The sequence below is a fragment of the Bidens hawaiensis genome, unplaced genomic scaffold (genome assembly GCF_021521415.1).
Source record: "Bidens hawaiensis isolate Kalapana, Puna unplaced genomic scaffold, B.hawaiensis_p1.1 tig00005179_1, whole genome shotgun sequence".
Lineage (NCBI taxonomy): Eukaryota > Viridiplantae > Streptophyta > Magnoliopsida > Asterales > Asteraceae > Bidens > Bidens hawaiensis.
In genome coordinates this window covers 1,118,301-1,140,894 of record NW_027491332.1, presented here as the reverse complement: position 1 = coordinate 1,140,894, position 22,594 = coordinate 1,118,301, and the positions used below count along the sequence as shown (strand labels likewise).

General features: G+C 34.8%; 4 protein-coding genes across 4 annotated transcripts; 3 read left to right on the top strand and 1 right to left on the bottom strand.

The window, feature by feature from the left end:
• Positions 1 to 1,077: 1,077 nt before the first annotated feature.
• Positions 1,078 to 4,105, top strand: LOC143629280 (protein DA1-related 2-like). The gene is made up of 10 exons (XM_077098588.1): positions 1,078 to 1,126; positions 1,680 to 1,825; positions 2,045 to 2,132; positions 2,227 to 2,341; positions 2,431 to 2,551; positions 2,630 to 2,713; positions 2,803 to 2,922; positions 3,004 to 3,279; positions 3,358 to 3,532; positions 3,606 to 4,105. The coding sequence occupies exons 1-10, from the start codon at positions 1,093 to 1,095 to the stop codon at positions 3,923 to 3,925; spliced, it is 1,479 nt and encodes a 492-aa protein (XP_076954703.1). The 5' UTR covers positions 1,078 to 1,092; the 3' UTR covers positions 3,926 to 4,105.
• A 122-nt stretch (positions 4,106 to 4,227) lies between these two features.
• On the bottom strand, positions 4,228 to 5,498 carry LOC143629281 (ras-related protein Rab2BV-like). The gene is made up of 2 exons (XM_077098590.1): positions 5,334 to 5,498; positions 4,228 to 4,704 (listed from the first exon to the last, which is right to left on the bottom strand). The coding sequence occupies exons 1-2, from the start codon at positions 5,496 to 5,498 to the stop codon at positions 4,228 to 4,230; spliced, it is 642 nt and encodes a 213-aa protein (XP_076954705.1).
• A 1,891-nt stretch (positions 5,499 to 7,389) lies between these two features.
• LOC143629279 (cucumisin-like) lies at positions 7,390 to 11,252 on the top strand. The gene is made up of 8 exons (XM_077098587.1): positions 7,390 to 7,483; positions 7,651 to 7,742; positions 8,029 to 8,269; positions 8,783 to 9,293; positions 9,577 to 9,674; positions 9,816 to 10,037; positions 10,130 to 10,241; positions 10,350 to 11,252. Exons 1-8 carry the CDS (start codon positions 7,410 to 7,412, stop codon positions 11,082 to 11,084), a joined length of 2,085 nt encoding a protein of 694 aa, XP_076954702.1. The 5' UTR covers positions 7,390 to 7,409; the 3' UTR covers positions 11,085 to 11,252.
• An 8,938-nt stretch (positions 11,253 to 20,190) lies between these two features.
• On the top strand, positions 20,191 to 21,784 carry LOC143629211 (uncharacterized). Its single transcript, XM_077098543.1, has 4 exons — positions 20,191 to 20,404; positions 21,070 to 21,315; positions 21,419 to 21,476; positions 21,565 to 21,784. The coding sequence occupies exons 1-4, from the start codon at positions 20,285 to 20,287 to the stop codon at positions 21,579 to 21,581; spliced, it is 441 nt and encodes a 146-aa protein (XP_076954658.1). The 5' UTR covers positions 20,191 to 20,284; the 3' UTR covers positions 21,582 to 21,784.
• The last annotated feature ends 810 nt before the right edge of the window (positions 21,785 to 22,594 follow it).

The window sequence follows — 22,594 nt, the reverse complement described above, 5'->3', positions numbered from 1 at the left end:
ACGGCCGATGTGGGATAGCCTAAGAGTTAGACGATGTTGTGTTTGCTAAGGGTGTTTCATATCCCATAAACAAAAACCCATTCATTCTCCCAATCTATCTTGATCTCCTTAAACATTTCAGTTTTAAAAATTATCCATAAGAACATTCTCTGTGGAGGGGCTTTGTCGCCCCTCCACGTCATCGCCACGTGAGAAACGGGACATCGAAGCCCTCTCCATAACGTCGCTATATGGTTTAAAGCCCATTTACCGGCCCATTATACATATACATACATATATGTAGGCGTGTGTATGAGAGGGAGAGATAAAAGTATGGTGGCCCCACCAACATGCCCAAATAGCTCTTCACACTATCGCCCCATCCTATGTTGCGGTTGATGCCCCTCTATGGTTTTTAAGGCTTTAAAACCCCCCTAAATTGCCCTCACACTGCCCACATAGGATGGTCTAACGTCTAATGACCCAAAAAATCCATTAGGATTATTTTTGCCAACCCTAGTCATAAAAGTTGTTTGGACAATATTCGAACGACTGTTACGACCATTTTCGATCCTTGGAAATATTTGATCAAAAGTGGCCCGGTCTCTATCCTAACAGTCAATTAAAACGGTGTGAAATTAGATGTCACATTGTGTGTTTATTTCATTTTTCATTTACTATGCGAAAAAAACCGGAACCATGTTCTTGTATACAAAGCTTCAAACTCAATTCTCTTCTCTCCCACTCTTCCCAATACTTACAAACCCAAAGATGACATATATATACACTGCTCCAATAATTTATTTATCAATGTGACCAATAACCATTAACTTTCTTGAGATCAAGATATATTCTCCAGTTATCTTTGTTTCTTTGCTTTCTAAGTGAAGAACGAATCTCTCTATATTATGAAATGAAAACTATAGCTTACCTTTCGCCATCATAGATTCTCATTTCTCCACTTTCTCTAAAACTAAACCTTTAATAATCAATCATCAATGATGCCATCATGCCTATCTCTTTGCAGCTACCTTCCTTTTTTCTTTCATTGTCCTTTTCACTCACGCCTTTGCTTTTTTCCCTTCTTCAATCTCCGGCACCGAATCTATACACATGGCCTCTCATCTCTCTCCGCCGTGTACTTACGGTATGCAAAAACAACACAAGTTTTGCCTTTGTTAAGGGTCATGTTAAAGCTACACCACATCCATCTGATTTCACATTATTAAACAGAGACGTCCACAAAAGACTTAAACGGCCGTTCTGACAAAAAAAAATTATATTGAAAATTATTGGTCAAATTGGCCGTTGCTCGTTATGACCATAGGTGGTCAAACTTAAGATTTTTTTTATTTTATTTTTGTCATAACTGCCGTTTGGATATTTTTCAAGCGTTCGTCCACAAAACACTCTTAACGGCTGTTTTAACCAAAGAAAGTCAAAGTTTGAAAATTATTGGTCATAATGGATGTTTGAACAATATCCAAAGGGTCGTTCTGACCATAGAAGGTTAAATTTGGAAAATTATTAGTCAGAACGGCCGTTTGGCTAATATCTGGACTGCCATTACGAAAAATTTTTGGTTAAAATGACTGTCCGGCCTCTGTTCGGACGTACGTTTAATACAGTGTGAGATTAGATGTTAGACAATAATCTTACATGTGAAATTTGCTAATTTGTTTCTAAATTTCCACACACAGAGAAGAAATCTTGGTGTATGAGATGGCTGAGCAAGCTTTTTAAAGGGTGTTCTAGTAATCGGGGGTTGGTCGGTGGCACGCATCGGCGTCCTTCGCAGTATATTGGAGACGAAAACATGGTTTTACGCGTTCCTTCGAGATCATTGGTAAATATTGTTTTGCTTATTTAGTTTAGAAGACATCAAAACTCAACTTTTGATGATGTTAATTGGTTGCAAAAAGTATAAAAGTGTGTTTTGTATTATAGTGCTAAAAACTAAAAAGCATTCACTTTTCTTGATCACCCAAATTTTCATCTTGATTAATATTCTTATGAACTAATAACTTAGTTATAACAAATATTAAAATTTCTTAAATTTAATCAGGACAATCGAGCGAGAACCGATAAGGAGAGGGAAGAATTAGATCGAGCAATTTCACTTTCTTTGGCCGAAGGTTTAAACAAACCAAATGGTAAGATGTTACAACTAAAAGAAATTATTTCATCCTTTTTTTAATCTACTGTTAACTTACCGAAGATGAACACTTTTGCGTTATATTTGTTTAGGATTCGGGTTGCGACCTAACAATGAAAATAACCATGCTAAAGCAGTTCAAGATGACCATCATTCTTCATATCCTCCTAATTATGTTCCTAGAGAATATCAGCCAATAGGATATAGGTGCACTTATAATACACAATTAGACATTAATCATTGTGCATTTTCAACCCAAAATGCTAAAAATGGCTATCTAATTATGATATTTGTAGAATATGCGGTGGCTGCAACCGTGACATTGGTTATCGAAACTACTTAGGATGCATGGGGACGTTTTATCACCCCGAATGCTTTTGTTGTCGTGTTTGTCGTTACCCGATCACAGAACAAGAGGTGATTAATTTGTTATTTGCTTTGTCATTATGTTTTGTTGACCGGCCAAATGATAATATCTTTTCTTGTTGGTTTAAGTTCTCATTATCAGGGAAGGATGCATACCATAAGAACTGTTTCAAAGACATGACACATCCAAAGTGTGAAGTCTGCTTACAATATGTAATTAACTATCAAACATTTGAAATTTAAGCCTCTTTTATGCAACTAACTTTTATAGTGCTAATATGTGAATATAACTTTTCTTAAAGATTCCCACTAACGGAGCCGGATTGATCGAGTATCGATGCCATCCATTCTGGTCACAGAAATATTGTCCTGTACACGAACATGATAACACTGCACGATGCTGTAGTTGTGAACGACTAGAGGTATCGTTTCAGAATCTGTCAAGTCTAATTAATCTTATTATCGAATCGTTTGATTTTTTTTAATGTTTTTGTTTCTTAAAGTCCGTGAACACAAGATACGTGTCGTTAGGAGATGGGCGGAGTTTATGTTTGGATTGTATGGAATCTGCAATAATGGATACCGGTGACTGCCAACCGCTTTACCACACTATTAGAGACTACTATGAAGGAATGAACATGAAACTTGAACAACAAGTTCCCATGTTACTTGTTGAAAGACAAGCCCTTAATGAAGCTATTGTGAAAGAGACATATGGTTTCCATAACATGCCCGAGACACGGGGTCTTTGTCTCTCCGAGGAGCAGACTGTTGCAAGTGTAAGTCTTACTATTTTCGGTCATTTTCAATCTTTATTTGATCAGAATGATGATATGATCTGATTTTGTGTGTTTTAGGTACAAAAAAAGCCGAAAGTTGGGGGTCAAGGGTTGATAGGAACGAGAAGTCAACCTCAGAAGTTGACCCGAAGATGTGAAGTTACAGCTATTCTTGTTCTTTACGGTCTCCCAAGGTTACTAACCGGTGCCATTCTAGCTCATGAGTTAATGCATAGCTGGTTGCGCTTTAAAGGTAACTAACTAGAAACTAAATATTATCATCAATTTGTGCACATAATAATATGCTTTATTTTTTTTTAAATAAGGTTATCGAAACCTAAATCCGGAAGTGGAAGAAGGTATATGTCAAGTGCTTTCATATATGTGGCTTGAATCAGAGATCATGTCGGGAACAAGTTCCACGTCAGCAGCCACGTCATCGTCATCATCATCATCTTCGGCTTCAAAGAAAGGTGGAAAATCAAGATTAGAAAATAAGCTAGGCGAGTTCTTCAAGCATCAAATAGCTAATGATTCTACACCAGCATATGGAGGCGGATTTAGAGCTGCTAATGCAGCTGTTAATACGTATGGCTTGCGTCGCACACTTGATCACATTCTCTTAACCGGAAGCTTTCCTGTGTGACTGGTTGGTTACTGTTCTCGTGTCGTGTCAGGAATTAACAATATTACATATACGAAGTATTGACCGTTTGTACAAATAATATTATACGAAGGTCAAACGAATATTACATATAGGAAGTTCTATATGCCTACAATAAATGCCAATGCTTTTAGCAGTGAGCAATCCATCTTCTCCTTTGTTTCACTCTTGTTTTCTTGTGTTACATCAATGGAGCAAGCGCGTGACATATTTAGGTTTACCATCAAGACGCCACGCCAAGTGTATATTCGTGTACTCAAACATGTTTAAAGAATAATACACACTTAATTACCGCAACAAAGTGACCTTTTGGAATCATTGTTCTCAACCTTAATAGTGGTGCCTTGTGTAGGAACCGAAGAGGCTGCTTCTTGTGCAGCCAAGGCTTTCTTACTTGCTACATGATAAATATCAAGCAAAATCGACTGGAACGCGTTCTCCACGTTATGTGCATCGAGTGCAGAAGTTTCTAGAAACGAAAGTGCTTCTTTCTCTGCAAAAGCTTGTGCTTCATTTTCTGAAATGGCTCTAAGATGCTTCAAATCACATTTGTTTCCAGCTAACATAAGAACAATGTTGGTGTCTGCGTGGTCCCTCAGCTCACGAAGCCACCTCACAATGTTTTCAAATGATTGTTTCTTCGTTATGTCATAAACCAAAAGTGCACCTACTGCGCCTCGGTAGTATGCGCTTGTGATCGCTCGGTACCTTTCTTGACCGGCCGTGTCCCATATCTGTGCTTTCACTGTCTTCCCCTCAACCTGCATTACATTGTGATTGTGATTCTACATTCTAGGATCAATTAACCTCTGTGGGGACTTTCATCAAACACCTTTCAGGCACTATAAATATACATCAATTTCACTCCTAAAAACATTGTTCCGTCATTGAAACGTCACATTGTATACTAGATTACTAGGGGTGTAAACGAGCCAAGCCAAGCCTGAGCCCGAGACTGGCTTGTTTTGACTTTCAAGAGCTTGAGCTTAAGCTCAGCTCGTTTCGAGTTCTTTTCTAAAGCTCTGCTCGTGAGTCTTTTTTCAAGCTCGGGTGTGGCTCGTTTATTATTTCTTAATTACTTTATATACGTTTTTAATTATTTTATATATTTTGATTAAAACCTTAAACTAGCCTAAGCTCAACTCGTGCTCGTGTAGTACCTTAAATGAGCCAAACCTCGGTTGTGCAGTGTAAAGTTAATACATAGAAGTTTGAAAGAGATAAAATTAAAAAATATACAACGCTCATTAAGGCTCCACAAACGTAAACGAGCTTCCCATACAGGGCTCGAGCTCAGGCTCGATAACTAAACGAGCTTTGTTTGAGGCTCGGCTCATTTAGTGTCGTGCATTTTTGTACAACATTCAGAGAAAAAAACAAAAACGAAAACCTGAAGAGTCCTTGTAGCAAACTCAACACCAATGGTGGATTTAGATTCCAAACAAAACTCGTTCCGGGTAAACCTGGAAAGCAGGTTGGATTTTCCAACACCTGAATCCCCAATCAAGACGATCTTGAATAAGTAATCGTACTCGTGATCCACCTTGTATGCCATTCCTACAAATATTTGGGAAAACAAAGAATTTTAAATCACCAAATGTATAAATAACAACGAGTCGAGATCGAAGAAAAGAGGGTAAACATTCAGGAATGCTAATGTTGTAAAAATGAGATTAGATTTGCAGAGGATACCAACTCCACAAGGAATAAACAGAATAACCGGATGAACAAGACTTACGAAAAGAAAAACATTTAACTACTTTAACTGAAAACTTTCAAAAAAACCCCTAAACTATATTCAACTTACAGAACAGGTTAACATTTTCTCTAGATGTGATGTATTAAGTTTCACTTTGGAATATAAATCAATTTTCTGTAAGAAATAAATATATTTTTATAAAAAAAATGTGCATTATTATACGTACTATACTTGTTGGAAGAGAATTTGGTAATGATCAAAAAGTGTTTGTATACTACATTCTTTCGAAAATTTCCAAGACAAAATTAAGGCTGAATGATGCACCAACAATAAAATTATGCAATTACAAAAGATAATATAATCATTGAAAATTTGAAACTATGTATTTAAGATTCTTTAGTGGTAACATAACAAAAATAAGAATTGTAAGTGGTAATTGGTACTCTTGAAGACGATATTGGTCCATATAACAAAATGATGGTGTTCAGGATTGAAAATGAACTGGACGAACATGAATGTAGGCTTATCTGTGTCTGTTTGTATAAATTTAATTGAACATGCTAGAAGACTTAAAACGATATTTATTTGTGTATGTCCTTTTCAAAAAAAATATATATGATTGTCAATGTTTATTCGTAGAGATCGAGTTTCTAATTGTTACTTTTAAAAAAAATATTATAGAGTTTCTAATTGTTACTTGTGAAAAAATATTATAGTTAATTAAACTATACGTACGTAATAATCATTTTCTATAGTAAGCATTTAGGTATAAATATATTAGATAAAAATGTTTAAACATATATGTATAATTATATATATGATAATATGGACACGTACATATGATACTAAATTTTGATCGTGGATAAACAAAGATAAAAAAATCCGTTCATTTAACTTTATTTAACGTACGTACGGGCATTAAATTTTGTTAACATCCGTTCATTTATAAGACGGACATAAACAGACTATAAGCTAAACAAATCACAAACAAGTCAGCTCAAAAAATATTAAAAAACATACGAGGAAGCATAAAGGGTGGCAAGACTTTGTATGATCACTATGCTTATTTCAACAGTCAGCACGGTTTGATTGGACGATCGACAATTTTTAACTACATTATATGACACATATAATTATTGAGATAAAAAGTGACAGCTCAAAACCTGCGGGGATTCTTAACCTAACATTGTCTAACACGCCTTAGACGGCTTTTGTAGTACATTCAATCCGATGGTTTCAACAACATTGGATGACTTATTTTGAGAAAACAATGAAGTTGAGTTTCCTATATATATGCATGCATAAATAAAGTCTAGTATCATCTTGAAATCAATGGCATCTCCTGCATTAAAACTGCTCTTGTTACTCACCATCACATATTCTTTCATCTTTAGCGAAACATTAGCAACCGACTCCAATGATCTCAAGGCATTATTAATTTCTCTTGTCAAGCTAGATAAATATATCACCACCTTTTTATACGATAAGTGGCGGAACCATGACTCATTCATCGGGGGTCATCATAAGACTCTCTTCTTTAATGGCTACAACTGAGGGTCCAAATTACGTTTTTGTATAGAAATATATCAGTTTTGTGTATAAAAATCCAACAAATTCTTGTGACCGAGGATTAGTGGACTATCTTGACCTCCCTTGTGGTTCCGCATCTGATAATAACCAACATGTTTTATTTTATGTGCTTTTAATAGTTTTCTTTTGGTTAACATGATAACATTTATTTGTGTTTGGCAGACTTACATTGTGTACATGGGTGACCTTCCAAAGAGTGATTTATCCGTTAAGGCACTCCACACTAACATGCTACAAGTAGTTACCGGCAGGTAATTAGCTGTTATTGCTCGTGACGGTCAAAAGTTATTTCAAATTCGATATACTACCAAAAAACAACATACTTCTACGTAGAAGTATTGAGTTGTACATAATGTTTTCCTTTGTATATTTAATTTATGACATGAAGATCACTAACATCTTTGATGACTTTCGACAGCCGGGCATCAAAAGCTTTACTTTGGAGCTACAAGAAGAGCTTTAATGGCTTCGTTGCCAAGCTCACTGAAGATGAGAAAGACCGCCTAGCTCGTGAGTGAAATCTTGTTACTAGTACTAAACAAAGGAGTATTACTGACGAAAAATTCTTTCAGTAATTGACTATAGATCTCCAATAGAAAAAAAGTTATCGTCGGACAGTTTACTTATAGATTACCAAAGAATTTTGGACATGAGTGTTGAACTCCATTAATATATCTCATTAAGCATCACAAGTTGCTTAAATGATAAAACTATGAGGTCAAACAGTCATGTAATTAATTTATGTAAAAGTTATATATATATATATACTTACAGACATTCTGTCGTTTACACGTAGGAATGGAGGGTGTTGTGTCGGTATTCCCAAGCCGCAATAAGCAACTACACACAACAAGATCATGGGACTTCATGGGCTTTCCTCAAGATGTCAAAAGAGCACCTCTTGAAAGCGACGTCATTGTCGGCATGCTAGACACCGGCGTCTGGCCAGAATCCGACAGTTTTAAAGACGACGGGTTTGGCCCTCCACCAGCCAAATGGAAGGGCTCATGCGATTCCAAAAATTTCACTTGCAACAAGTATAATATTTCAGTTCAGTATTATCCCATTACCCTTTCGGGATATTGACCAAAATGTCTATTTAACCGGTCAAATGTTAACAAAATATTCATTTTACTTTTTACCAACTAATTCTTAGAATGACAACTCTTAAACCCTACAACCCATCATTTTTAATCATTACTCGACGAAATATTTACCCTACTGAATTTTGTCATGCGCCATAAATAGTCCTTTTTTTAACAAAAAAAAAGGACCAGAGCCAACGGGATTACTTATACGTCCGACATGATTTATTTTGGCATCCGAGTTCGACGATACTTTTTGAAGTACTGGCGGAATCTGATTAGTTAAAAATCCAGATGAATAATGATTAAATAAAGTGATCAAGTTTACGTGTTTTAAGGTGGATATTTTGAAAATTGGTTGGTCAAACAAACATTTTGAAGACTCGTTAAAAGAAAATTATGTTCATTCTCCCTAATCTTTTTCATTATATTGTTACTAACAACATTACATACAATGATCATCAGCAAACTCATCGGAGCAAAATACTACGACACCGAGGGCTTCGCCCGAAACGAGGAACTATCAGCACGAGACATCGAGGGCCACGGCACACACACTGCATCCACCGTGGCTGGACGTGCAGTTAACAACGCAAGCTTGTTAGGTTTAGCCAACGGAACAGCTAGAGGTGGTGTTCCATCAGCACGTATAGCCGTTTACAAGATATGTTTCCCTGGTGGTTGTTCAGACGCCGATATTTTAGCGGCTTTCGATGATGCAATAGCCGATGGAGTTGATATTATTTCACTTTCAGTTGGAGGGTCTTTCCCTTTAGATTACTTTGAAGATTCTATTGCTATAGGAGCTTTCCATTCTATGAAGAATGGGATTCTTACGTCGAATTCTGCCGGAAACGATGGACCTACTCCAGGATCGATTACTAACCTGTCGCCTTGGTCGTTATCGGTTGCTGCTAGCAGCATTGATAGGAAGTTTTTAACGCAGGTTGTGTTAGGAAACAATGTGACTTATGAGGTGAGGAATAAATATTTGGTTCATCTGTTAGTTTGGTCACACTATAATAAAATCATAAAATACACGTGTCAATCTCTGGTTCATTGATTATTTTGGTCAATGATAGTATGATAAAATACACGTGTCAGTCTCTGGTTCATTGGTTATTTAAAAAAGTCAAGTTTTTTTTCAATTTGATAAGTTGATATGGTTCATTCTCCTAATAATCTCTTATTATTATCTTTTAATTCTGAGATATCTCATATGGATGATTATACTCTTAACTGTATAAATGTACGTGTAGGGGCCTGCTATAAACACATTCGATGGTGCGGTTCATCCGATAGTTTATGGTGGATCAGTGCCTAATACAAAGCAAGGATTTACATCAGAAGACTCAAGGTAATAAACGAATATTTTCATTAAAATCGTAAACATAACGTGACATGATTTCGTGCAAACTAATTATATTTTTTTTTAATTTATGTTATAAATAAAGTATCTATAGTATTGCTTACTATTAGTCTATTATGACAATTGCAGATACTGTGAGGAGGATTCATTAGACCCAACTTTAGTAAAAAATAAAATTGTGGTATGCAAGGATCTTACATCACCGGTTAACGTGTTATTGTCGGGTGCAAGTGGTGCCGTGGTCGAAGGTGATTTGGGCTATGATGATTTCGCCTTCAGTTATCCTCTGCCAACAACATATTTAAATAGCAAGGATGGAGTTTCTGTTCTAAGTTACATAAATTCGACTACGTAAGTCTACCAAATGCATTGCTTACTCGTATCCTTCAATTTTCCACACAAGGCCGACGAATAACAAGTTTTTTCGTGTTTGTGTTTGATAGAACACCAACTGCAAACATCTTAAAGAGTATTGAGCCTATTGACAAAGCAGCCCCAACCGTGGTTTCCTTCTCGTCGAGAGGCCCAAGCCAAATTACACTAGATGTTCTTAAGGTACATGGTTTTTTTTTAATTAGGTGTCTATTTATGTTATGTTATGTTATAAGAAATAAAGGGTTATGTCTTATGTTAAGTTAATGTTTTATATAATTATATGTGTAGCCTGATATAACCGCACCTGGAGTGGACATTTTAGCCGCGTGGTCAGAGGCTACAACCGTCACAGGGGAAGAAGGTGACACCCGTGTTGTCCCATTTAATATTATCTCCGGGACCTCCATGTCTTGCCCTCATGCAGCTGGGGCCGCTGCTTACGTTAAATCATTCCACCCGACTTGGTCCCCTGCCGCTATAAAGTCAGCCCTTATGACTACAGCCGCACCAATGAGTCCAACCAAAAATACTGATGCCGAATTTGCTTATGGCTCTGGCCATATCGACCCGTCAAAGGCCATTGACCCCGGTTTGGTCTATGATGCCGGAGAACAAGATTACGTGTCATTTTTATGTGGCCAAGGTTATAACGCAACCAATTTAAAAATCGTGACGGGTGATGCAAGTGCTTGCTCAGCGGCTACTAATGCGACCGTGTGGGACCTAAACTATCCTTCTTTCGCTCTCTCGGCTAGACAATCGGGTAGCATTACCCGAACCTTTAACAGGACGGTTACTAATGTGGGTTCAGCAGATTCCTCATACAAGGCTAATGTGGTTGCACCCTCGGGGCTGGTGGTGAAGGTTAACCCGAGCAGTCTTTCGTTCAATGAGGTGGGTGAGAAGCAATCATTTGTGGTAACGGTTGATGCGACAATTGGATCGAGTGCTCTTTCGGGTTCGTTGGTATGGAGTGATGGAGTTCACAGGGTTACTAGTCCGATTGTCGCGTTTACTTTTTAAAATATGTTTTTTGTTCATTGTTTTCTTTTGGTCAAATAATTTGGTCCAGTTGATATTAGGTTAACTGGGTGTCATTCTATTTTCTTATTTGGAATTCAAAAATATTGATGTTGTATTAAAAGATGATACGTGAATAAACAAAGTGTTTTATAAAGGTTGCTTACGTGGCTGTAAGAGTAATGATGATTCAAAGGGCATTGAAATAAAGCAAGCGATTTATGATTTTATTTTATTTTATTTTTTTATGATCCTTCAATTTCAAAAATAAAAAATAAGTTAATTTGGTTTATAATTATGCATGATAGGTTAACCATTGCATCAAAAGCAAAATAATTTTTTTAACAAAAAGGCCCTCAATTTCAACATCCGCTTCAAGCTTCAAAAAAAAAAAAAAAAAGGTTGAGCCATCACTCACTATATGTTGATGTTTATCTAGATATTGTAAGTTAAATTTCTAGTTTTTTTTCCTAAATAGTGTACTTAGCATTATCATATGCTATTCAATGTTACTATGTTTTTAATCATTGTTAATAATTAAATTAACAGACACCATAATAAGATATATAACTTAATGTTGATATCTACCATATATGTAGTTAGCGTATATGTTTAGCATGTTTACATTATATGTTTTTGTCTATAAATACTTGCTTTGTAATCACATTTACGCTTGAATGAAAATTGATGTTTTGAGTTTTACACTTAATGTGAAAGAAAAAGTTTGGTAAGGAATTGGATAATGGTTATATGACTATGTCTAGATATGCACATCAAAACCAGTTTGCGATTCGAAAACAGTTTCTAAATGGAAACCAATTTGATTCAAAAACCATTTTGAAACAAAACGGTTTGAGTACTTCTTCATTAACACATGTTAAAACAATAAAACTTAACTGATCCGGTTCATCAGATCATTTTCCTCTTATAAATTTGTTTTAAAACCAAACTGATTACGGGCAGAACCGGTTTTGACTTGCTCTGACTCAATTCGATATCATTTTCTCAGTGATTCGAATTGAATCGAAAATCAATTTTGTGCACCTCTTGACTAATCACTCATCTAGTAATTCGAAAAGGACCTAAGAGGCCAAGATACGGCGAGGCTTTCCCTCTCTTAGTTTTGGGCCTTCATCTAATCTTAACGGGATCCGTTAGACAAAGAAAAAACATCATCATCATCATCGTACTCAGTATATCCCACCAATAGCAAAGCTATGGTAGGGTCTGAGGAGGGTAAGATGTAGACAGCCTTACCTCTACCCCGTAGGAATAGAGAGGCTGCTTCCGGTGAGACCCCCAGCTCGATGGTAGTTTTGCATCAAGCCTTGAACATAAGGCACATAACACTCAACCATTGGGACACCGGCCGATTGGTGCATGTACCCTTAGACAAAGAAAAAACATGGACTTCAAATCTTAAATCATTTAAAGTAGACATGAACATGGAATAAAAGAGAAATAGGTAGCCAGTAACGGTGTGGGCCGTGTGGCCTGTGGATAGAAGTGGGCACAAAACTCGGTTCCGGACCAGACCCGGTGTACTTGACCCGGAACCGGACCCGGTCCTACCCAAGCCTCGGATACGAACCCCATGCATTGGTTTCTCAGAATAATCGTACCCGAAGTAGTTGAAACCAGTTCCATCTTTACCTGGTCAAAACCCAAACCCGAACCTGCCAAAACACAATAAAAACTCGAAAATCCTGGTCAAATACCGGAGCATACCCGGACCGGTTCCTACCCGACCCTGTTCTTGACTTTTGAGACTATTCCCAAAACATGTTCATAACCGGTTTTGGTTCCTAAAAATACCTATTTTGTGCACCTCGGCATGTGTCGTGTGGGTTTTGCTCAACATCATGTAACAAAATTTTTGCTCGAATCACTAAGCACAATTTAAAGAGACAAACAAAAGCAGTCAGGACGTTGGACTTTAAAAATAATAAAAGGGGCGGTGGCAATTTCTTAATTAGCCAAATTTTAGCATAATTATAAGTAAGCTACAACAAAATAAAGTATTATAACAAAGTTGTGCTACTTTTAAAACTGTAGCATAATAACGCTACATTGCCACCGTGTTTTTTTCCCCTCTTCACTTCATACATAATATCTCTAAATCAGTTAGAGATAGAGTGTGTTTGGTTTACTAAAAGACATCTCTTAATCGTTCTTGAGGTCTCTTAATGGATAAATATTAGAAACATGTTAACCGATTAGAGGCTACCTCTTAATCAGTCATATCTCTAATTACTCAGCACAAGATTGCCAAACAATTAGTCTTTTTAAACTTTTTGGTCTTTTTATCTGAGCCCTTGTCCGTGTACATAGATATATAATGCATGTATAATATACAACATTCTTTAACGGGCCACACGTTCACACTTTAGCATCCACATAAATGAAACCTCAAAAGCTACTACAACTGAAAAAAAAATGGATAGGCACATTCAAAGAAAACAGTATAGATGCCAAAAGTAGAAATAATTTAAACAAGGACCATGAGTTATCACTTAATGGATTCTTTTCATGTATGTGAAGAATATACAACTTTTGTAAATAGAGAGAATTATGTAATTGTCTTGAATACTTAGAAAAGACGATTCTAGAATGTTTTGAGCCTATATTATTCATCCAATAACAACTTCATATTCGTAGTTAATCTAATGTTTGTATATAACTATATATGCGTATGGGAGGCCGGAGGGAGAGGAGAGAGAGGCCACCTCAAGCCCGTGGACTAGTCTTAAGTCGTCTACTTCTACAGACTTTACGTTGACAAACTACCTCACAAAAGGAAAGTCCATCACCTCTAGTTTGCTCCTTCCTTGCACATGTCACCTAGACCTTGAGCCGCTATGCCTGTTATTTAAAGCGCTTAATTAATTTAAATTTCTACTTAACATCGTGGTCCATGTAGCAGACTAGTTAGGTATCTTTCGATTTGGTTATAGACAACTACTTCTTTTCTTTGTTTCTAGACACGAAAATAGAGAATACGTACCAAAAAAACAATTTTTAGTTTTCAAACATTTTGTGTTAATTTACTTTCTAATAAGATTATAAAAGAATTTAAACGTTAATACTAACGTCGGTATATAAAAGTATCAACTAAATATTTTTTTAGACAATGTAATTTGTTAAATAAATTGATGCTTTTATTTTACAAAACATGCTTAAGATTAAATACATATTAATGTTAAATAAAATTTATTATAGAGTAACTTATAACTAAGGTACTTAACTCGCCTTGTATCATTTGAAATGTTGTCTTCGAGTAACCAGAGTATTTGAGTTGAGACCAGCATACTTGGTTTGGTTCTCAGTCTTGGTTCTAAGGTGAATTCAGATTCAGTTCAATTCAATTTTGGTTTGGTGACTTCGGTCCAAATAAAAACCAATGAAAACAAACTCATCCAAACTTGAGAAGACAAACTCATCCTACATTAGTCCATTCTTCGTTTTCTAATTTCTAGGAGTATTGTGTTCGGCTTCGATTCAACCGGACAAACCAACCAACTTACTTGCAATTTATTTAAACTATAATGGGCCAAATAGTTTAATTCTTTTCTTTTTTAAAGGGGTGAAAGTGAGCATTAAAATAGTGTCTAATGGACCCCAAGCTATGTTAATATATATGTAAAAGGTTCTTAAACTTGAGTATTACACATATCAACAACCTTTTGTCACCTCGATACCCCATTAGGGCGTGCTTACTTACAAAAGATATGGTTTGCCAAATATCCACTTAACATAAAGTTTTATATATACCTTCTAAACTTAATTTAATTCATTATCATAATCTATCTTCTTTTCTTTGGATTATGGCATATATTGTAGATGATGATAAAAAGTTTATAAAGTGCTTCTTATCAAAATTACAATGGTGATGCGTTAAAGTACCTTCAGCTTGATCCATTAACTATAAACAACAAGTCAGTATATTATGTAACAGCCCAGCTAGTCGTTATACCATAATATTGCCTGCTTTAGCAAGAACATATCAGCATCGTCATCATAGATTTACCTTTGGTTGCCCATGAGGTCGTCCATCCTGATATTACTTCCATGTTAACACACTTAACTGTGGAAGTATCCTTTCATCCACTGCCATTAATAAGCGTCCAAAACATGTTAGGATAGGGAATGTATCCACAAATGACAAAACCTAATAATTTATTTATCGTATAATCCAAAACCTAATAATCCGTCATTTTCATATAACAAAACCCTTTCTTGATATGCGAAAAATTAAAAAAAAAGTAAAAAAAAAAATTATACCCCTGAATTTTTCTTTTGGATCCGCCACTGATCACTAGACATGTAAAACTGGATTGTATCTTGCAATTATTTCATGAAAAGTAAATTACAATGAAACTATATAGGATCAAATGAGCGAATGATATACCATAAAAATAAGGGAAAATTCCTAAAATAGTATAAAAGAAGAGAGAGAAATTGAAAATAGTCCAAAAGTTTGCTAAATTCCCATTTTAGTCCATCGAATTCATCTCCTTTGACACATATGGAATCGTGCTGATAGATTTTATAACCAGTGAGATAATGACACGTGTAAAGGTGACGCGAGATTTTAGTTGAAATCTGTCTTCCACGTTATTTTTTAATCCAAAATCATCCCCTCAAAAACCATGGTTTTCCACTTAAATATGTCTGGCCCGTGAGTTTTCAAAAGTCATCGAATTTCGCGTTTTATTGAAATTTATCTCCTCGGATGCATTTTAGGTGAATTTAATATCTTCAGATGAATTTTAGTACAAATCTATTGGATCCGATGGTTTGTTCTAACCATTTTCAAACTCCACCACTAACCACCACACCACCACCATAATCTTTTCCATGCATTTTATGTTCAAAGATTGAATCTTTCTTCACACCCATATCAACCACCACCACCATAGTTCACAACCGTCCTCCGTCTTCCACCACCATCATTTTATAGCCAAACACATTAAAGTCTCATAATCTTTACATACATTTTGCTTCCAAAATTTAAATCTTTCCATGCATTTTGTCACTAAAGATTGAATCTTTCTTCAAACCCATATCAACCACCCACCACCACTATTCACCACCATCTTCTTGACACTTGATAGTTAACCAAAGATTAAATCTTTCTTCATACCCATATCAACCACCACCATCATCCATCACCAGTGGCGGACCCAGGATTTTTTGCCAATGGGGTCCCATATTTTCGGTGTTCAAATTTTTCGGGTCGGTCGTTGTTCAGGTCGGGTCGAGGCGAAGAACATAATAAAAAACAATATCATAATAAAACTTTCTTTTCAATCATCACTACCTGAACGGGTCAAAATGGGTCGGGTTGACACATAAACACTTTGTTTTCCCTTTCTTAAACATTTTTGAGATAGAACCTAGATCCACCCTTTCATAAGCATGTGTTGAAAACCATTAATTTAAACTAGTGAAAAATAAAACTGATATTTTAAAGTGTTTGAATGTTTCTAAAGAAAACCATGCATAAAGTTGAAAACAATGATATGTATTTTAGAGGTGTTTGAATGTTTCCAAAGTTATCATTGCAACATTAGCAATCAAATGATTGATTAACATTAAAAATTAACACAAAAAACCAAAAACTGAGCCTTGTAAGACTTGAACCCATGACCTTTCAAAGATAAAACAAGGGACTTTCCACCAGACCACATCAACATTAATAGTATGGGTTCCAAGTATTAAATCTTATGGGGTCCTCAAAAAATTTAATATACCGCTTCTAATAAATTTTTAAAAAATATTGGTGTCCCGGGACCCCGATCCACACTATGTGGGTCCGCCCCTGTCCATCACCACCACCATCCACCACATTCTTAACACTTGTCATGTAACCGATACAACCACTCTTGATAAGCAAAGTTTCAATCTATCTTCATACCCAATTTATTGGATTTTTAAAACTTTTATGAAAATCATCTAAGAATATTAAATTCATTGGGAAATTATCGTTTTTTTTAACTTTTTTGAAAATCATCTTAGGAGACTATATTCACTGGAAAATTATCGTTTTTTCAAACCTTTTTGAAATTCATCGGAGGAGATTAAATTCACTTGAAATGCTATTCGAGGAGATGAATTTCAATAAAACGCGAATATCATCTTTTTTTGAAAACTCACGGGCCAGACAAATTTAAGTGGAAAACCATGGTTATTGAGGGGATGATTTTGGATTAAAAAATAACGTGGAAGACAGATTTCAACTAAAATCTCACGTCACTTTTACACGTGTTATTACCTCACTAGTTATGAAATCTATCGGCACAATTCCATGTGTGTCGAAGGAGATGAATTCGATGGACTAAAATGGGAATTTAGCAAATTTTTGGACTATTTTCAATTTCTCTTTATTGTTTTGGACTACTTTGAAAATTTTTCCTAAAAATAACTTGTACTGTAAATTAAGGTTACACCATAGATTTTCAAATCGTAGCAATTTGTACGATAAAGGCCTTGCGCATATAAACAATGGTATGTGAAAGGCATATTCAAAGGGTCGATATCACTTGGGGATATTTTAGCAAACATGTTTCGATGTTTTTCGGGTAACAATAACCTTGAAAGTGCCATGTGAAATGACAAATGACATGCCCATGACCACAAGACTATATTCTTTGTCCAATATCTCAAATAATTTCTCAATAGCATTCTACAATGATTAGACCGGTGTCAATAAGACCCACGAAGAATCAGATACACAATTCATTGATTTTAAAATTTTGGTGGACCGGATATATTAAGCTTGACATTAGCACCTAATACGAGTTTAGCATAATAGATACTGGTTGTCCCTGAGATTTCTGATGCGTTGCGCAACAAGTAAAAATGTACAATTTAAAATCAAAACATCATTCATTAGTACGACGATAATTGTTACAAAGAGAAACCAAATAAAATTATTGTAGCAAGGTGGCTTATTTACATAGTTAAATGGATCAAATAGCTCTCCTAGCATGAAGATCAAATTCAAGTTAGTATCAATAACCTTAATCGTTTATCCACATAGACGACTCTATGCTAGGTTGAATGGTTAATCAGCTAATCGCCTGATGGGTTATTCAGAGTCGGTGTTGGTGATTTCAGGTTTTTCGTTTTTTTCAATTCTGAATTGCTGAATTTTTTCTCAAAAGAGTGTTTGTGGAAAAAATATTTACTAAAAGAGTGTTAGTTGAGATATATTTAACAAACTAGTGTTTTACTCATTTAATGCTAGCTTCTCACTCCTAATCTCATTGGTTGAGAAATATTTACCAACACTTATTGACTTCATTGTTTTTTTAAAGGCAATTAATTTTTAATTTATCATATTCTAGCTACTATTTTATTTTTTGAAATACAAATATATCATATTATGATTTATAAAGTATAATTACTTTTATATTATCTGGATGCTAATATATAATCTCAACTAAAAGAATATTATATTTTTAAATCAGTATTTTTATTCCATATGCTTCTTTTCATACCCACGTGGTTGAAAAAATAAATAAAAGTCTTAAATGGTTAAAGTTAATATATTGTGAATTATATCATTTAAAAATTATAGTTTTAGTTATTAGACGATTTTAAAAGAAATTTTTTTTGTCCATTAATTTTGTACAATAAAAGTTTAGATATAAGTTTATTATATTTTTATAAGTTTTGCATATTACTACATCTTCGATGAATATTCAAACTACAATGATGGATGAGACAAGAGACAATTCAAGCATCAAAATTGAAAAAATTGATTAGGAAGGAGCACATATTTAGAAGCGTGTATTTCTAACATGATATAGACTTAATACGAATTTTGCAGGTTTGTTTAATTCTTAGGAGACTGTTAGTTTAAGATCGAGCTCATATATGTAGGTTCATGTTAGACTAACGGGTGCTTAATTTATGATTAAAAAGTTAGGTTTTATGTTTTAAATAAACCTAAAAGAGGAATTAGAATCGCATTTTATAGTTTAACATCAGTATAAATGCATTTATACGTACTCATATATGATTTGGGTTCAATTTTATATACTAATATATTTATCATATAAAAAATAATAAAATAAACTATAACGATTAGTCAACATTTGCAATTGTTTATTAATATATTACATATTTAAGATTTTCATTTTAAATTACACGTAGATAAAAAAAAGCTGTACGAAGTAATAATATTGATAAATAAATAAAATACTTTCTTATGTTCTTTTATATAATATTAGTATTTTTTTAATATGAATGATTAAAATGGTTAGAAAAATATAAGTATGGCAAATAAGATTATTAACTTAATAATTGTATAATTAATTAAAGTTATTTAAATGAGATTAGGAGTGAGAAGCTAACATTAATTGAGTAAAACACTAGTTTGGTAAATATTTCTCAACCAACACTCTTTTAGTAAATATTTTTTTCACAAACACTCTTTTGGGAAAAAACTCCTGAATTGCTTCTACTAATTAATTGTCATTTAAGTTATTCTTTTAAGGGTTTAAAGGGACTAAAGGGGTATTGGGTATTCGAGTTAAATGATTAGTTGATTAATGAACTAATGGAGTAATGGTAGATGATTACTGACTTAAATAACCTCTCAAAAACTCTTAAATGCTTCGCGTAACAGTTTTTGTGTGATTAATTTTCACGTGTTTCTCTTTTCTAATATTATACTTGCATTCAGGGGTCATTTAGGGGTTCATTTTCTAGAAGATTTGTAATTTTGCCTTGTTTATTTTATTTTTATAATAATGTCACACGTACCTTCATGCAAACCTTTCTAGATACGTTGTTCAACATCTTTATCCAAACTGTTAAAAATAATAATTTTAAAATATATTTTTCACATTCCTTTTTTTTTCTTAATTTATGAGAAAATATTGCAATGTTCTAGCTAATTTATTCACATCTATATCTTCGATATATTCCAATATTGGACAAAACTTACACAAATATATATATATGGGACCATTCATATATTTTATTGTCTTTTATTTATAAGTTTAAAAATTTGGTTCGGTTATATGTCAACTTTCGGTTTATTAGTTTATATTCGGACAATCTTTAAAAAATAATAATAACAATAATAAATAAATAAAATAAAATAAAACTTTGGTCCCTATAAATAACCACCACCCCCTTTCATTATCTCCATCCACAAGCTAGTCTTCTAATTTCCTCATCTCTCACTCTATATGGATCACATGAAGCAGCATTCTGGAGGTTCTTCATTCACTGAGAATCTCTTTGGTCCCAAGGATGCATCCTCTACCTCATCTGGCCTTTTCAACTCCGTTTTCGGTCCTTCATCCACCGTATCCACTCCTCTCTTTCGACTTTGTTTTTGTATCGGTTTCAAACAAAAACCAAATATTGGAGCCATCTATGCACACACCATCAACATCTAATATCACATAGTTTCAAACGGCCGTCTAGGTAGAGGTCAGAAGGCCGTTTAGAAAAAGAAAAACAAAACATTCAAAGTTGACCGTTGGTGGTCAGAAGAAGTGAAGAAGAATGTTTTGGTCACACGGTCGTTCTGACCAATATTTTTCAAAGTTTGATCGCCCTATGCAAACGATAATTATAACCAATAGTTTTTAATGATTGACTTTTTTTGTTCAAAACCGTCACCTGAGTGTTTTGTGAACAGCTAGAGGTCGGGTGGTTGTTTTGATAAAAAGAAATATCAAAGCTTGACCGTTAATGGTCAGAACGATCATCCGAATATTGGCCAAACAACCTTTCTTACCAATAGTTTTCAAAGTCTGAAACCCCCCCCCCCCACCCCATGGTCAGAACGATTATCTGGATATTGTTCAAACAACTTTTCTAACCAATAATTAAGTGTTTTGTGGCTTGTTGGTCAGAAATTTCACCTAACTGTTTTGTGGATAGTCGTCCGATGGTGTTAAATCAGATAAGGGTGGTGTACCTATATCATGGGACACTTACTGAAACCATTGTTTGTTTATTTCAGGGTATAGGAAGTGACTCGAAGAGCACAGGGTCACCCAAAAAGCAGGAATATGGAAGTGCTAGTGCCAAACCTTCAACACAAAGCATAGATTACAAGACACAAAGAATGATGGTTGATAAAGTTGGGAATCTAGTTTACCGAAATGAACCAGCCGAACCAAGCTATCTCGGTTCATCGATTTATTATGGTGGCCAAGAAGTTTACTCACCAAATACCCATACCCATACCGATCGCCCTCAGCATACCGTGAGCATCTACACCTTTTCGGCTTTTTGTAATGTTTGAACTAGTAATATTACAAGCATAAGATTTGAACTAACAATGTTGTCACATGTGGTTTTTTCATTAGTTTAAGAAAGATGGAGGCGATGATGATCCCACTGCCTCTAGGGGAAATTGGTGGCAAGGTAACAATTTTGTGGGAATTTTGGTACATAAAAATTTACAAAAAAATAATAAAATAAATAAAATTGTTGCTTATTTGATGTTTTTCAGGATCTCTCTACTACTAAGTGCCATTTTATCTAAAGTCGTATACGGAATGAAATCGGTTTATCTGAAGGCTTTTTTTTATTAGTCTTAACAAGTGGTCACTTGTAGTTGAATGTATGGTCGACTATCCTAATTATGGCTATCTATGGAATACCGAATATGTAAACCTTTTACCTAATTTAGTTGGGTTTTAACTAGTAAAATATACCCTCTTTTGAATGTGCCACAAGGGTTTGGTAGGTTATATCATTCTTTTTGAACATAATAATGTGTGTTTAGGTGCATTCCATTCATTTATTCCAAAAGTGTGTCATGCATGAGATAATGATGTAATATGCTCCAATCACCCCTTTTCTCTCTAGTGTCATACCCAACCACATTTATCTAAATCATTATCTCAATAATGTGCACTTTGATAGGTGCATTTCTTGAGTGTTGACATTTGATGTAGATGTCGTGCTCTAATCAAAAATAAATATTTATAAGACTTAAATATCTATAACTAGTACGAGTAAGTAAGATCGTCTCCTCATGGAATCAAAGGAAAGTGTAAGTGAAATTCATGACTTAGACTAATTAATTATGTGAACAAACGATGTTAAGCAGTTTTAAAAAATGTTTTAACGCAACACGATTACTTGTAAAGTTGTAAACAACTATGAGACAAAATGATCACTTCAGGTTCAGGTAATGCGATAATAAAATGATCACGGATTCAGTTAAGTTGATTGCGCAGTAATTACTACACCTAGTAGTTTGGTTGTGATTAGGGCCGGCTCTAGGGTAGTGCGAGCCGGACACCCGGCCGGGGTACGTTTTGTTCGGGGGCACGTCGGAATCACAGGAGGATGGATATCGTTATTGTAGTTTGACCTTTCAATCTATCGTTGACAAAACAACAGAATTAAAAAAGAGAAAAAGGAGAAAACATATGCCGGAAAATTTCCGATGACTGAAGCTGAGTTCAATGTTAAAGAGATAATGGAGTGGTTCGGCTTATTACCTAAAAATAATATTATACCTATTAAGCTAT

Excerpts from the sequence above, each read along its gene's own strand:
- LOC143629281 (XM_077098590.1), bottom strand. The coding sequence starts at position 5,498 with ATGGCATACAAGGTGGATCACGAGTACGATTACTTATTCAAGATCGTC. Across the intron at positions 4,705-5,333 it reads TTGCTACAAGGACTCTTCAG|GTTGAGGGGAAGACAGTGAA; the intron begins GTTTTCGTTTTT and ends AATGTAATGCAG.
- LOC143629280 (XM_077098588.1), top strand. The coding sequence starts at position 1,093 with ATGGCCTCTCATCTCTCTCCGCCGTGTACTTACG. Across the intron at positions 1,127-1,679 it reads CTCTCCGCCGTGTACTTACG|AGAAGAAATCTTGGTGTATG; the intron begins GTATGCAAAAAC and ends TTCCACACACAG. Across the intron at positions 2,552-2,629 it reads ACCCGATCACAGAACAAGAG|TTCTCATTATCAGGGAAGGA; the intron begins GTGATTAATTTG and ends TGTTGGTTTAAG.
- LOC143629279 (XM_077098587.1), top strand. The coding sequence starts at position 7,410 with ATGGGTGACCTTCCAAAGAGTGATTTATCCGTTAAGGCACTCCACACT. Across the intron at positions 9,294-9,576 it reads GAAACAATGTGACTTATGAG|GGGCCTGCTATAAACACATT; the intron begins GTGAGGAATAAA and ends ATGTACGTGTAG. Across the intron at positions 10,038-10,129 it reads AGTTACATAAATTCGACTAC|AACACCAACTGCAAACATCT; the intron begins GTAAGTCTACCA and ends TGTGTTTGATAG.
- LOC143629211 (XM_077098543.1), top strand. The coding sequence starts at position 20,285 with ATGGATCACATGAAGCAGCATTCTGGAGGTTCTTCATTCACTGAGAAT. Across the intron at positions 20,405-21,069 it reads TTTTCGGTCCTTCATCCACC|GGTATAGGAAGTGACTCGAA; the intron begins GTATCCACTCCT and ends TGTTTATTTCAG. Across the intron at positions 21,316-21,418 it reads CCGATCGCCCTCAGCATACC|TTTAAGAAAGATGGAGGCGA; the intron begins GTGAGCATCTAC and ends TTTTTTCATTAG.